This window comes from Sardina pilchardus, chromosome 19 (assembly GCF_963854185.1).
Source record: "Sardina pilchardus chromosome 19, fSarPil1.1, whole genome shotgun sequence".
NCBI lineage: Eukaryota > Metazoa > Chordata > Actinopteri > Clupeiformes > Clupeidae > Sardina > Sardina pilchardus.
The window spans coordinates 265,763-282,500 of record NC_085012.1 but is presented as its reverse complement, the minus strand read 5'-3'; the positions used below and the strand labels follow the sequence as shown (position 1 = coordinate 282,500).

Sequence of the window (16,738 nt, the reverse complement as noted above, 5' to 3'; positions counted from 1 at the left end):
GAAATAATGTTGAAATAATCCAAAGTAAGTTGTGATGACACAGCAGCGTCTCTTCCCTCTGCACTTCACGTGCTCGAGGGCCAGCAGAGATGGTGTGTGTGTGGGGATGCTTACCCTCTCATCGTCCTGTTGAAGGGAAACAAAGAAATAAACAAAGACATTAGCCACAGAATTGGTAAATAATCATATGAGTAGGCCTAGAGTTAGCCTTAGCTTAGAAGAGCATGTTCTTGCTATTGCATATTCTATGCTAGCTAAATTATATTGCATATTCTATGCTAGCTAAATTGTGTTGCATATTCTATGCTAGTTAAATTGTATTGCATATGCTATGCTAGCTGAATTCTATAGTATATTCTATGCTAGCTAAATTCTATAGCATATTCTATGCTAGTTTGTGTTTTTACCACAGAGTAGATCTCACACGCCGTCTCTCGCTCACTCTGTGAAGGGTCACAGTAGAGTCGCAGTTTCTGGATTTCCACCTGCATCCATTAAGAAAACAACCAACATAATGATTGAATAGAAAGAAAGAACATTGTGTTTGTGTGTTTGTTTTCAAAACATTGTGTTTGTGTCTGCTCACAATTGGCTAGCTGCCCATCTATAAGACTATAAAGAGATGGTCTCTGTAGGCAGCCCAGGCTTTGAAAAGTGTAAACAAATTGAGGGCAGCCTGCTACCCAAATAAAAACAAAACCTGTGGACTTTCTACAGGTATACTGAGGGGAGGCGTGAGCTACCTCTCTGATGTGTTTTGTTTGGTCCTTGATTAAAATATAATGTACGTTTCCTTATGTTTTAAACTGTTAAAAGACTTGCCTTGTGCAATACACAGACTTTGCAACCTCACTCTAGTCTGGGTGTTCCCATGCTGCCTTACGCGCAATTTGAAAGGCAGCCTTGAAACTACCGGCCTAATTTTTGCCTCAGATAGGGGACCAATCACAGAAGGGGGGGGGAAGCAAGACGATGATGAGCTATGCACAGACGCATTTGATAGACATCTGCAGTGCCCAGTAAAGGAATCTGGGCATTTTTTCATATACGAGAAAATGAACGTTTGGTTCCCAGACCACGTCTCATTGAGAAGTGGTGGCGCTAGCCAGGCTAACCACACTCTCACATGCACTCACATTTCACTTATTTGTTTGAAGGGTGTCATTTTATTGCTGTGTAGGCTACTGTATGTGTTTATGTCTTGTGTGTGGCTTTTGTACTAGTGGAGATTTTAACAGTGTAGGGATATTGGCACAGACTGTCAACCCTCTAACATGGTTTAGTCCAAAGACTTGATTGGGGTAATTGTCTGGCCCATTTACATGTAATACAGAGGGTCAAGGGACTGGAAACAGGGTAGACAATGGAAGACTAATCGAAAAGTTAAAGATCCAAGGACAGGAAAGTAAATGAAATATCTGAAATTGAATTGATGTTTAAAAGTAAACCTTGTAAACCAAACTGTGAGGAAAGGAGAAGTTTGGTCCAGAGTTACAAGGTCGCCTTATTTGGACTGGAAGCCTAGAAAGAGTAGGTTATAGAAACTGTTGCCTATTTTAAGGGTGAGATAAATTGTGTGTCCTGAAGATCCCTGGATTTTATGTCTGCATTCCTGTCGTTCTTTCTGGTGGCTGATGGACAATAAATGAATATATTTTTGTATGGAATTGCTGTCTTCTGCCACCTTCCTCCCATAAACACCATCTTCTCCAGTGGTTATCTCAACCTCCCTAAAGTGTCCCTCACAACATTGTTGTGGGCGAAAGCGTCTGCTAAGAAATTGAGACATAAACACAGACACATACAAACATCATCCACAATCACTGACTGCGCCTTAAAGAGCCGGGTCTCCATAAACAGCCCTTTCACTCTGCACAGCAGGTGTGAACTAAATAACACGCTTCAAAAACAACACATGCACATTAGCACAGCGATGTATTCAGACGCAGAGACGAGTCCTGTGCCATTGTGTCAACGTGGGACTTACAGGAACGGTGGCACCTGCATCCTGTCATATCAATGTGGGACTTACAGGAACGATGGCGTCTGAGTCCTGTCATATCAATGTGGGACTTACAGGAACCGCGGCGTCTGAGTCCTGTCATATCAATGTGGGACTTACAGGAACGATGGCGTCTGAGTCCTGTCATATCAATGTGGGACTTACAGGAACGATGGCGTCTGAGTCCTGTCATATCAATGTGGGACTTACAGGAACGATGGCGTCTGAGTCCTGTCATATCAATGTGGGACTTACAGAAACGATGGCGTCTGAGTCCTGTCATATCAATGTGGGACTTACAGGAACGGTGGCGTCTGAGTCGGTCGTCTTGGCGATCTGCGTCCTGCCGTTGATGTAGATCGGCACCACCGGCTCCAGGTCCTCATCCTGTATCTGGACGTCGTCAAGGAAACAGGTGACACGCCGGGGCCTGACCAGAACCTTCAGCTGGTGCCAGCCGTCGTCAAAGAGCCTCTGTAACGAGAGGGGCGCAACAGCCAATCAGATCACGGGCTCACCACAGACATTCTCCTCGTACAGGAAAAATCATCTAACCTGTGTGTGTGTGTGTGTGTGTGTGTGTGTGTGCACGTGAGTGGGTGTACGTATGTGTGTTGAGCCACATCACATGCTGGAATTCATAACACCTCCCTAAAATCAGCAACACACACATATATACAGTACGCACACACACACACGCACGCACACACACACACACACACACACACACACACACACACACACACACACACACACACACACACACACACACACACACACACACGTGCACACACACACACAACAATATCTCAGGCACAGCATGTGCTTACAGTTTTTTACGATTGTTTACACACTAAAATATTTTTTTTCACACAATTAGCCAAATTTTACTCCAAGGAGCAAAACACCTCCACAGATTTGCACAACATTACACACAATGTCTGCTTCACCCTTTTTGCAAAACATTACACACAGTGATTTGTAAAACTCTACACATATTTCCACACCTTAGACACAGATAAGGATTGTGAGGTTACTTCCTTGTCATTACCACGCCCCGGATTGCCAATGACTACACTAATGAACGAATTGGATAATCACATCCACCAGGTGTGTAAGCACACATGTGCAAAATTGAAAACGCAGCACTCAGGTGTGCTATACAGTCTTGTTGCTTTTGCAGTAGTTGCTCTTCAGAGTCAAAGTGTATGTACTTTATGCAGTAGTTTTTGTTTGTCTACAGATTTTATTTGTTCAATTGATTTCATTGTTGGTTGATCACTATAACTGATTATGGTTAGAAATACTGTAAGTATTGAAAGAAATACTTGAAATATTCAGTCTACAGCAGTCTTCAGTGTTGTACAGTGCAAGTGCAAGTTTATAGACCTATTTATGTACACTTTCCCTATGTCGAACTAATCATGAAGAATGTTGTGGGTTTGTCACTATTTTTTGGACATCTAAATGATCCCTTACATAACAATGTCTGGGCAAAAATCTAGCACATGCTATTTCCTAATTTTTCTTTTTACAAATGCGTTTTGCATTTATCACTGCAGTGTGAAACTGGCTGCAATAGTGTCTGATCATTGAGGACTGTGTTTGTTAAATGACAACTAATAGCATTTTTACAAATATGTGTATATGTTTTGACTGAAGTGTGTATGTTTTGACTGAAGTGTGTTTGTTTTGACTGAAGTGCTTCATTTTGCAAAGAATCTAGGAATTATGCAAAATGGGTGTGGCGTTTGGATACCTGTGCTTAAATTTTGTTAAAAAGAACTCGGTTTGAAAAATTGTGTGTAAGCAATTGGAAAAAACTGTAAGTTCACTACAGACGACTGAAGGAGGTTGAAGAAGCGTGGTGAGAAACAGACATTTGTCATTTCATCAACAAAACAACGTCTTTACGCGATATTATGGGACCGCTTTGTCGCTCCTTAAGTTGTAGCAACTGATCTCCAAGTATGTAGACGCAGGCAGCATACATCCACTGCATGTGTTCCCTGGAATGCTGTTTAGTGGTGATATTCCAACAGATTTATTTGAATCCAAAATAACTTGGAGCAGAGCCCAAAGGGGAGGGCCTGCAGAGGCCTGGGCAGGACACGGCTGTTGCCATGTGATTACAGCTCCTGAAATGGACTCCACTCCCCCCACACACAATTCATTTTTCCTGTATAGACTGCATGCATGTTTTTTTTTACTTGTCCGCAATGACAATAAGCACTGTGTGTGTGTGTGTGTGTGTGTGTGTGTGCAAGACACTGGGGCTTTGATCCTTTAATGTCAGCCCAAACCATTTCATTACCTCCCAATCAAATCAGTGAGTGAGGCTAGTTTTAGGCACCCCAGCTCCTGGGTGCACAGGCAGGATGCTACTTATGACAGGGCAGTCATGCCACAAGTTGGCTGCTAGCACAGTCCTGCAGCAGTGGCTGCCAAGCGTCTCCAGAACAGAGCTGTGCTTCTCTGCAGGGCAGAAACAGCACAACAGAGGAGCACGAAAAAACTCTGATTTCCTCATGGCCTCTGGCTCTGGGCTTCACAGAGGCTTGAGTGCACACACACACACACACACACACACACACACACACACACACACACACACACTCGTACACATGCAAACACACACACTTACACATTACACACACACACACACGAATGCCTGCATGCATGCACTCACATACACACACACAAACACAAACACACACATACACACACACACACACACACGACGTTGGATACACAAACACACAACCACCAGACATGGTGAGTGTGTGGGCGGAAGAAGGAGGCATCCTCTCTAAGTGGCACCAGGTGGGATGAGTCCAGTTCATCATGAATGGACAGATGAATGTTCATGGAAAAAGACGGAAAAAACAAGGCGGGTCAAAGCGGATGCTCCTGCTACCGTGGAAACAGAGCAACGTGCGCCAGGCGGACATTCCTTGCCTGGCAGTGCTTTCCATGAGCACAGAGACACAAATGACACAAACACTTTCTCTTGGGAAAGGCTGGCTCATACGCCACTGCCCACATCTGACAGAGAGAGAGAGAGATGTGAGAGTGTGTGCATGTGCATATGCGCGTGCATGTGTGTGCCTGCGTGCGTGTGTGTATATGTGTAATGTGTCAAAAATGAAAGGAAAGCTGCATTGTTCATTCCATACTGCACATGACATGTACATCACACAGAGAGAGAGAGAGAGAGAGAAAGAGAGGGGGAGAGAGGGAGAGAGAGAGTGCATATGATATCAGTGAATGCAGCCTATCGAGATCTATGGAGACCAAAAAAAAACTTCCACTGAATAAAAAAAGAAAAGGTGTGTCTACCCTCGTCTATTCTAAGTTGTTTTGAATACAACATGTTGTGTGGAGAAGGTGTTTTGGATAAAAATATATTCAAGACTACAGCCTCCCTGTCGACTCGCCCTCCGGCGGGGCTCTTATTATTCCCGAGCACGTGTTACGCTGTCAGCTGTAAAGAAATTAACAGCCTGTCCACTGCTAAATAATTGCCTGGTCACTCCTTAGTAACTTCTCATTTTGTGGTGTTTTGTGCTAATAATTTCAGGCATTACAACAGGCTGTCCAATTGTGTAATTCTGTTGGCGTAATGAAAACATGCCCTCGCAGCACCTTCCATGTGTCACTTCGGGCTATTTTCCCAGCATGCCCCCAAAAATGTAAGCAAAGCTGAGAAAGCTAGAGGCATAGAAAACAATAGCGCCATTATATATGGGTATTTTTATTGCTTGTCATTCCAATGAATTTAAAACATTTTGTTGGACGTGGAGTTAAAGCACTTTGTTAGAGGCAACAGACCAAATTATAGTATCCTCTCCGTGTATTTTTTTTTATAATTAGATAATATATATAATAATAATATAATAAATAAATAATAGGCTACATATTTTGAAATTATTCACTGTTAAATTTAATTATTGTATTGTTTTTATTTGTATGTCGTTTTGGACAAATGCGTCTTCTAAAAAGCATAACCATTACCATAATCAATTTCCCATATTGTCCCCCATCCAAACATGACTGATACTTTGGATCATTGCATTAGAGCATGTTTGTTGGACAGCTCTTTATTACGTGGTTATTGAGGCCTATGCTGAGATCCAGGCTTTTGATGGCGTGTGAAGCTGTAAAATAGGTTGCAAGACTCTATTATTGCCCAGTAAACGTTTGGTCAGAAGTGCTACAAATGTGTTGTAATCCCACTTAGCGCTTTAGACGGACGCCCTTAAAAACACAGACCCTGTGGAGAAGTACAGCACCAATAACATTGATGGTGCATAAGGTTACTTTACTTCTCAACTGTGTTGACATGACAACACACCAAACGAATGCAAGCAGATTGTTTTATGTAGCATTTTTGGGAATCAATCCCTCAGATTTTCTACATGAACTGGGGATTGAGATTTGACTGTTTGTGAGTTACTTTGAGTTCACGTCTCTTTGAAGCTTCTTTTTAAAAGTACATTTTGTGTTTTTTTGCCTTTATGCAGATAGATACAGATATGACTACTGGGTGGGTGTCCCTGTGGGCACTAGGACCCTGTGGCCACTTTATGCTCAGGATGCCGGCACAGCTCCTGCGAGCAGTCGTGCTTCACCAACCTCAATCCCTGGAGCGCTGAAGGTGATCTTCTGTTCCCCGTTGGCCAGGTTGGTGGTGGTGAAGGTGACGGACTTGTGGGCTCCGTTCAGGGTGACGGCCGCCTGAGTGGCCTTGTCCTTGGACAGCACCCTCCACAGGTCAAACGTCTCCTTGCGCAGAGAGGCACGCAGGCGAACAGTCGCCACAAACACGTAGGACGGGGGCAGTCCCTCTGGGAAGATCTCCCTTTAGAATAGAATAGAATAGAATAGAATAGAATATATACTTTTTTGATCCTGTGAGGGAAATTCAGTTCTCTGCATTTAACCCAATTTAACCGAATTAGTGAACTACAGCGAACACAGTGAGGTGAATCACACACTAACCCAGAGCAGTGAGCTGCCTGCCCAACCAGCAGCGCTCGGGGAGCAGTGAGGGGTTAGGTGCCTTGCTCAGGGGCACTTCAGCCATGGACTGGTTGGGGATCGAACCGGCAACCCTCAAGTTACAAGCCCGAAGCCCTAACCAGTAGCCCACGGCTGCCCCTTTATGACCACAACATCAAAAGCAATCAGCCATGGAGCAGCTGTAATGTTATGAATCTTGTGCTTCACTGCATGCCACACAAGCAAGTAGCAAATTAGAATGTCCTAATGGAATATGATGTCACACAGATTTTGTGCAGAACTTTGTTGACTGAAACAAACATTTAAAATCACACTCTCTTGTATTAACTGATTTTTCGTCATTCTTCACAGTTACTTAAGTTTATTGCTAAAAACTTCATTGTGACAAATAATATTCCAATGTGCCAAACTTCAAAGCCTTGATCAAGTCAAGCAAACAGTCTTGAGTAGTTTGTCAGTACTGCTGGACTAAAGTTGGCTCTCTCTGGCCGACTCACCTGGTGTTTTCTGTGATGTCATCAGCCTTCTCCAGGTGGTAGGCTGCTTCCGACGCCAGGGAGCCCGGGATCTTCTTGGCCTTCAGGTGGATGTTCATCCCCACCAGCAGCTCAAAGCCCTTCTCATCACGGGACGCCACAGGGATACGCGTCGGGCATACCGATTCTTCAAGCAGACAGAAATCACAAGTCAGTCATGTTAATCCCCCAAACACATACAGTACTGTATACTGTACAATACACAATCATGTTAATCCCCCAAACAAATGTACTGTACGTTACACATAATATGTTTTTAGAGCTGAAAAGAGATGTTATCAGGCAAATAACAACAGCTAAATAACAGCCCAAATCAACCCAGATGTTCTGGCAGACCCCAATACGATTCATCTAATAATTCTCAGTGTTTGTTTCATGGGCCTTCGAGCACAACATGTCACATCACAGGATGCTGGGCGACGTTAACCACATGAGACCCCTTCTGATATATTTGCCTGTGGCTAGTCTTTTGGCTACAGCTAGCGCTTCCGCTCACGCGCTCGGCCGCACTGTGGTTAGCCGTTAGCGCACAGCTACACATGTGTGTCCGCTGCACTGTGGTTAGCCGTTAGCGCACAGCTACACATGTGCGTCCGCTGCACTGTGGTTAGCCGTTAGCGCACAGCTACACATGTGTGTCCGCTGCACTGTGGTTAGCCGTTAGCGCACAGCTACACATGTGTGTCCGCTGCACTGTGGTTAGCCGTTAGCGCACATCTACACATGTGCGTCCTCCAATCCTGGGCACCGCCCTGCCGTGGCTTCACGCCGGGGCTCTGGCAGCTCTCCCTCTCTGAGGGCGTGAAGGCAGCCCAGTCCAGCCTCAGCTTCCAGGCCTCCCACGTGCTCTTATTTATTTATTTCTCTTTTAAAAGGAGCTTTTTTAAAGAGGCAGCGGCAGCCCCAACACCAGACCCACCTCTGGGCTTGCGTGACAGTTCTGGAGTTATTAGGTGGTTAGTGCCAGCCCAGTACAACTGGAAATGAGATGTGTTATGTTTATGGCGGAGTTTACTTTACTACTGGAGTTCAGTGGCACGCATATGAATATCAGGATGGAGCAAACTGCACCCGCTCACGCTATCAGACTAATGAAAATATTAGCTCAATGGATTACTTTACTGTGTTCCTGCACTCTGTGTGTGTCTGTGTGTGTGTGTGTTTGTGTGTGTATTGTGTGTATTGGGGTTTGTGTGTGAGTGTGTTGAGGTTTGTGTGTGTGTGTGTTTGTGTATGTGTGTCAAAGAATAGCAGGGAGTAAATGCTGAATACAACTTTGGAAATCTAGGCAAACACACATGGTATACGCATTACACAAAGATACACATATTTTATACACACATGTACACACACAGTCCTCTATGAGCCATATCACACCTCTATGAACCTCTATGAAGCATATCTGACCTCTGTGAACCTCTACATCTGACCTCTATGAAGTATATCTGAGCTCTAAGAAGCATATTTGACCTCTATATCTGACCTCTATGAAGCATATTTGACCTCTATATCTGACCTCTATGAAGCATATTTGACCTCTATACCTGACCTCTATGAAGCATATTTGACCTCTATACTAGACCTCTATGAAGCACATTTGACCTCTATGAACCTGTATATTTGACCTCTATATCTGACCTCTATGAACCTGTATATCAGACCTCTTATTAACCTGTATATCTGACCACTATATTTGACCTCTATACCTGACCTCTATGAAGCTGTATATCTGACCTTCACAGAGCTTCTGCTCCATGGAGTCCCGTATGCGGTCGATGGTGGTGTAGTCCTCTGCGTAGAGCACGTAGTCCGTGGCCGGCCGGTTGGCGATGGCGACCAGCTCGGACGTGGTGGTCTCGTCTCCCACGCCGACGGAGAAGAGGACGACGTTCTGCGCCCGAGCCTCCACGCTGGCGTCCACCACATCGTCCTGAGACTTGCCGTCCGTCACCACCACGGCGATGCGGTTCTTGACGGCCTCGGCGCGCGTGGAGGTGGGGAAGACGTGCTCGATGGCGAACTTGATGGCGCGGCCGGTCTGCGTGTTGCCGCCCAGGTAGCTGACGTCCTGGATGGCGTTCACTAGCGCGGCCGTGCTCTGGTGCTGGCCCAGCGAGATCTCCAGACGCGGCGTGTCGCTGTACTGCACCACCGCCACCTGCGTGTACAGCGGACCCACGTCGAAGCCGCTCGTGATGTTCACCAGCCAGCGCTTGGCCGTCTCGAAGTCCGTGGTGCCCACACTCCACGAGCCATCGATGATGTACACCAGGTCATTCACTGCAGTGCTACAGCCTGAAACAACAGCACAAACAATGATGTACACCAGGTCATTCACTGCAGTGCTACAGCCTGAAACAACAGCAATGATGTACACCAGGTCATTCACTGCAGTGCTACAGCCTGAAACAACAGCAATGATGTACACCAGGTCATTCACTGCAGTGCTACAGCCTGAAACAACAGCAATGATGTACACCAGGTCATTCACTGCAGTGCTACAGCCTGAAACAACAGCAATGATGTACACCAGGTCATTCACTGCAGTGCTACAGCCTGAAACAACAGCAATGATGTACACCAGGTCATTCACTGCAGTGCTACAGCCTGAAACAACAGCAATGATGTACACCAGGTCATTTACTGCAGTGCTACAGCCTGAAACAACAGCAATGATGTACACCAGGTCATTTACTGCAGTGCTACAGCCTGAAACAACAGCAATGATGTACACCAGGGCATTTACTGCAGTGCTACAGCCTGAAACAACAGCAATGATGTACACCAGGGCATTTACTGCAGTGCTACAGCCTGAAACACCAGCAAAAACTATTCACATTCAATTTTGATACACAACTCCTAATTAACTGTCATCATATAATGTATTACATCAGACCTCACAAACCTAGACAACTATAGACTTTTCAGTAAAAGCATTCAGGTGTATTTGTATCTTACAGAATCCCAATGGTTAATTATGTCAGTGCTAGAAATTGATCCAACTGAGTGATTGCCAATATAAAACTACTGACATGTAGCCACTAAGTAATCCAAATGAAGTTGATTGGATTATTTGATGAATTTGATGCACCATCATACAGAAACTGGATCTCTCACAGTTGCACGCTGCCAGGAGCGATGCATACTATTATACAGTATGCACATACTGTATATTATTATATGATGCATACCATTACATGTATATTGCTATATGGATGCCAGGAGCCATGCATAACATTATGTATATTGTTATATGGTGCATACCATTATATTCTTTATGATACCATTACATGTATATTGCATGTCAGGAGCGATGCATACCATTATATGTAAATTGCTATATGCATACCATTACATTACATTGCTATAGATGTCATTGCAACCGAGTGCATTTGTTGTGCTTCATTGCAACAGAACCAGAGAACTGAAGTGCTCACCTGCTCTGATGTCATCCTCCTCGATCGCCCGCAGACACACCAAGGACAGCAGCATGGTCACAGCCCTCAGAGTCCACAACATCCTGGAGTTCTAGCGCTTTCTGTGGCTGCAATCTAGTCCAGAGATAAATCACAAATTACGGTACGTCTGATTTGTGTAACGCCTTTACGGCCCTCGTAACTTTTCCAGCAATTTATAACAGCGTAGTGTGTGTGTGTGTGTGTGTGAGTCACTGTGTGATGGAATAGTGCGGTCCAGGCTGCGGCGGGCTGAGAACAGGTGGAGTGTGAGTGCTCGGCCGTGAGCCAGAGGAACGCTCATTTGAGGGATTAGGCCAAGTCTGTCGTTTGTAAACTCTGTGCACATAACACTTTCCAGGTTCAATCATACAAAATGTCAGCTGGACCTTGAGGCACAAGGGTGGACGTTCACGACATATCAAACGGATTTAATTTGACCTGTTGACGCATCGATCACCACGGCGCCCACAAAGGCCTCATTCTGTGGCCGGCGGTCGTGCGGAGGACTCGTGCACTGACACGCCAAGCGAGTCGCTTCTCAAACGATCCTGCCCGGACTGTCTGGTGTGTCCCTCTTTCAGGAGACATGTGCGTCAGGCCCGAATATAATATACATAAAAACGACATGAATAAAACTGCATGTGACAGAATATTGCCTCTGTCGCCCTCGGAGGAGAAAAAAGGAGGCTCTTTCAGTTTGCAAGACCCAACAATCCACTTTTATTCAACCTTGTAAAAAGTGTTCTCAGTCAGAGGGACGTTTTGCGTCGTACCATAACACCGTGTGGTCTTGTTTTTTTGCCATGCTTCAGTGGAATCTACGAGTTTTCATGTAGCCAAAAAACATCGCCTTCCTGACCACAAGCTGAAGCCAAGGAAAATAACAATGTAAGCAGAAAGCTGGAGGGCACAACACAACACTAAAATAAACATGCCATGTTGTTGCGTGCTGGCAAGCAAAGTGTGGAGCAGGGCAGGACATCACACACACATGTCGTATTGTGCGTGTGTGTGTGTGTGTGTGTGTGTGTGTGTGTGTGTGGGTGTGTGTGTGTGTGTGTTTGAGAGGATGTGGGTACATGATCCTGTGTACTGTCATCTATACTGTGTGTGTGTGTGTGTGTGTGTGTGTGTGTGTGTGTGTGTGTGTGTGTGTGTGTGTGTGTGCATATGCTAATATACACCCTAATCACAAGTCACTTGCTAATTCTGGTTCTAGCTTTTCCAGATCTGTTCAAGAAAATTGTAATCATACACAGTGTGTTTCCTCACTTTCTGAACTGTTTGTAAGTGATATTGTGTTAATGTTCAAATATGTAGTATAAGGTATAGTAGAATGGGACCCACCTAAAAGCTGTAAACATTGCATTTGTGTGACAGAAACTCTGTCTGATCCTGATCTTGCACCTGGGATGGATGGATGTTTGAGTGAGTGTGTGTGCGTGTGTGTGTGTGTGTGTGTGTGTGTGTGTGTGTGCGCGTGTGTGTGTGTGTGTGTGTGTGTGTGTGTCATCAATCACCTCTCAAGGAGCACATCTCGTAAAGTGCGGTAGTAAAAGGCTACGAGCTGTACACAGCGGAGGTCAGGGGGACTGGTCCTGGGCATGGGAACCATGGCAACCCAATGATCACCTTAATCACATGCTGACATGTCATGACACCCATAATAACCCCTCCCAGAACCACCCAGTGACTGCATTTGAACAATACACACCATTTTAGAAATGGAACACATTCAAACTCAAATTCTGACCATGTGTAAAAAGTGAGCACATGTACAGTAGTTAGGAAACACTGAGGAAACAGTGAGCAGTATATCAACAAACACACTGATACATTATACAGTATCATGCAGTGAGCAGTATATCAACAAACACACTGATATATTATACAGTATCATGCAGTGTGATGAGCCAGTAAATAAGGACTCTGGCATGTCTCGTTTGCGTACAAGACTGTTAGCCTGGAAAACACATCTTACGTTTAAGAGCCTGTACACTGAAACATACATCACACCAAACATGATGCATGATTGGTGATGTCATTATACTCAAAAAGAGATACATCCACCCGACCTGTCTGTGGCCATCCTCCCTGTTATGTGCCATTCCTGAACAAACCATCACCACACCAACTTACTCAAACACTGCCCTGTCCTCTACCATCACCACACCAACTTACTCAAACACTGCCCTGTCCTGTACCATCACCACACCAACTTACTCAAACACTGCCCTGTCCTGTACCATCACCACACCAGCTTACTCAAACACTGCCCTGTCCTGTACCATCACCACACCAACTTACTCAAACACTGCCCTGTCCTCTACCATCACCACACCAACTTACTCAAACACTGCCCTGTCCTGTACCATCACCACACCAACTTACTCAAACACTGCCCTGTCCTGTACCATCACCACACCAGCTTACTCAAACACTGCCCTGTCCTGTACCATCACCACACCAGCTTACTCAAACACTGCCCTGTCCTGTACCATCACCACACCAGCTTACTCAAACACTGCCCTGTCCTGTACCATCACCACACCAGCTTACTCAAACACTGCCCTGTCCTGTACCATCACCACACCAGCTTACTCAAACACTGGCCTGTCCTGTACCATCACCACACCAGCTTACTCAAACACTGCCCTGTCCTGTACCATCACCACACCAGCTTACTCAAACACTGGCCTGTCCTGTACCATCACCACACCAGCTTACTCAAACACTGGCCTGTCCTCAGAGTTCTGGTCCAGACTGGACCTCCATGGTCCTGACTGGAGGGGAAGTGTTTGCTTGTCTTGCGTGTGTCCACGTGGTGGGATTTCCTGGCCCGGTCCAAGTCCACTAATGAGTTCCTCCATCGGGAGGGAGGCTGGTGGGGCGAGCAGCACCCTCTAAAGCATTTCTCACCAGATGTTTTGTGGTATAATAGTGCCTTTCATGTTTTCAGGGGATTTGGACTGTTTCCTCTCGACTTTTTTTGCAATCCATCCCAAACCCATTTTTCATGTCTAACTGCCAAGATTTATGGTTATCATGTCTCAGAATGGATGTCCACGTCTTTTTAGTGTATATATTACGCTGGCAACACGGACAGATTAATCGTACACTGAATGTAAAGGGAGGGAAAATATTCCCATTTGCACAGTGAAGAGTGCACTGCCCATTATGGGATAGAATTTGGTCACCTAGCTGAATCTATGCCACAGTAGGCCTGGAACTCAGAAACTGGGCCATTTGGAAAGCATACAAAACAAATCAAACAAGCACTGAGATATGCAAGCACAAACTATCATTGTGAAAGAAAGTATCCTAGCATTTGTCAGAAATGCATGGCCCCTGCTGAAAAAACCAGCAAGAAACCAGCTTAGGCTGGTAGCTGGTTTTAGCTGGTTTTAGCTGGTCTTTGCCCAAAACACAGTTCTTATTGCTGGTCTTTGCTGGTGTAGCTGGTTAGGCCACCAGCTAGACATGCTGGCGTGACCATCTGAGGAAGCTGGTCGTGCTGGTGTGACCAGCCTGTCGTTTGGGATACAGCTGGTTTAAGATGGTCATGCTGGTGACCAGCCTGTCCAGCTTGACAAAGATGATCAAGCTGGTTTTCTAGAATGACCAACATAAGCTGGCGTGGCCAGTAAAAACCAGCAATGTAGACCAGCAACACCAACTAAAATGACCAGCTTAAGGTGGTACGACAATCAAAACCAGCTGAATTACCATCATAAGCTGGGTAAACCAGCTGAAGGTGTGTTTTCGCGAGAGTTTTGCTGGTCTAGCTGGTTAACCATCAAAGGGTGGTCAAACAAGCTGGTTAACAAGCTGGTCAACCAGCAAACCACCTTGAGCTGGTCAGGCTGGTTTTTTCAGCAGGGGCCACATTCCTAAGGAATATGATGTTCCATTCATTAGAGCAAAAACCCTTGTTCATAAATCCCATACACAATGTATGGAGGCATTCGTTGTCTTGTTCTCTGTTTGCCATGCCAGCACATCACATCACATCAGGACTGCAGCGCTCTCCTGGGAGGTTCTGCTACGAATTGGATTGCTAATTACACGGGCAATTTACAGCACCTCAGCACTGGGCTGTGAACCTGAACCCCCCCCACACACACACACACACCACCCCCTCGTCAGAGCTGAGGCGAGGCCACGACTCATACGGTTAGCCAATTAGCATCCGTCACTTGTTCTTTTTAGCGTCGCTCAGCTCCAGTGCACTCAATCCAATCCACACACTTAATACAGCAGCCAAACACTCCGCCATGCACCAGCGGCGAGGTAAACAGGAGCCGATAGCCAGATGCATTGCCAAGTTATTTGAGCGATTGATTCGCTGATGCAGAGTAAGGTTGTTGTCAGTATACCAAATCAGTCAACTTATTTTCCTGAGGTCATAAAGTGACACAATAAACACTGGACCATGATGTTGACCATTGCAGGCATGTGTACTGAAGGCCTTTAGTAAGGAGTGTGGAGTGATGAGCCGAACACAGTTGTGGGTCACATCTTTCCACAATCTTCCCACAGGCACAGAATACCACAACAGAGGAACTCCATTTGCTGGCCTGAAAGTTTCACAATACCCTCCGCCTTATTGTCGGCCATGTTCTCTGGCAGCTCAGGGTCCCTGGGGAGGACAAACATGCGCCTCCCCGTCTCTAGATGCTGCTCAGAGGAGCCCATGTGCCCGCACAGGGGGTTTCCCTGGAAACATGTGGAGCAGCGGGGGACTAGAGATGTATGAAAACTATCAACAAGAACAGACACGGGCCCACATATTTACTGTTGACAAAAATCACTCGTTACACAACCAAAGGAACAAACTGCTGCTGGATTCTACCAAGAATGCAAACACGAGGCATCTCACACTGCCGTCTTTATGTAATAAATGTCTCGCTTTTATGCATGTGTGTGTGTGTGTGTTTGTATTTGTGTTTGTGTGTGTGTGAGAGAGAGATGGAGAGAGTGTGTTTTGAGAGAGAGAGAGAGAGAGAGAAAGAGAGAGTATTGAGAGAGAGTTGGAGAGAGAAAGAGAGTGAGAGAGAGATGAAGAGAGAGAGAAAAGGACCCTGCTGAAAAAACCAGCCTGACCAGCTAAAGGTGGTTTGCTGGTTGACCAGCTTGTTAACCAGCTTGTTTGACCACCCTTTGATGGTTAACCAGCTAGACCAGCAAAACTCTCGCGAAAACACACCTTCAGCTGGTTTACCCAGCTTATGATGGTAATTCAGCTGGTTTTGATTGTCGTACCACCTTAAGCTGGTCATTTTAGTTGGTGTTGCTGGTCTACATTGCTGGTTTTTACTGGCCACGCCAGCTTATGTTGGTCATTCTAGAAAACCAGCTTGACCATCTTTGTCAAGCTGGACAGGCTGGTCACCAGCATGACCATCTTAAACCAGCTGTATCCCAAACGACAGGCTGGTCACACCAGCACGACCAGCTTCCTCAGATGGTCACGCCAGCATGTCTAGCTGGTGGCCTAACCAGCTACACCAGCAAGACCAGCAATAATAACTGTGTTTTGGGCAAAGACCAGCTAAAACCAGCTAAAACCAGCTACCAGCCTAAGCTGGTTTCTTGCTGGTTTTTTCAGCAGGGGAGAGAGAGATGGAAGAGGGAGAGAGAGAGAAAGGTGGAGAGAGTGGGAGATGAAGAGAGAGAGATGGAGAGAGAGGGAGAGAGGGAGAGAGAGAGATGGATTCGTG

At 45.6% G+C, this 16,738-nt stretch overlaps 1 protein-coding gene across 1 annotated transcript in view; it reads right to left on the bottom strand.

The window, feature by feature from the left end:
* Positions 1 to 11,079, bottom strand: part of si:dkey-225n22.4 (collagen alpha-1(XXI) chain) — a 68,817-nt gene extending 57,738 nt beyond the window's left edge. Inside the window, exons 1-6 of the mRNA XM_062521846.1 lie at positions 10,998 to 11,079; positions 9,295 to 9,855; positions 7,522 to 7,687; positions 6,638 to 6,863; positions 2,303 to 2,476; positions 115 to 126 (exon numbers count right to left, since the gene is read on the bottom strand). Of these exons, the coding sequence (XP_062377830.1) occupies positions 115 to 126; positions 2,303 to 2,476; positions 6,638 to 6,863; positions 7,522 to 7,687; positions 9,295 to 9,855; positions 10,998 to 11,079 (1,221 nt within the window). The remainder of the gene's footprint in view (positions 1 to 114; positions 127 to 2,302; positions 2,477 to 6,637; positions 6,864 to 7,521; positions 7,688 to 9,294; positions 9,856 to 10,997) is intronic.
* Between the last annotated feature and the right edge of the window lie 5,659 nt (positions 11,080 to 16,738).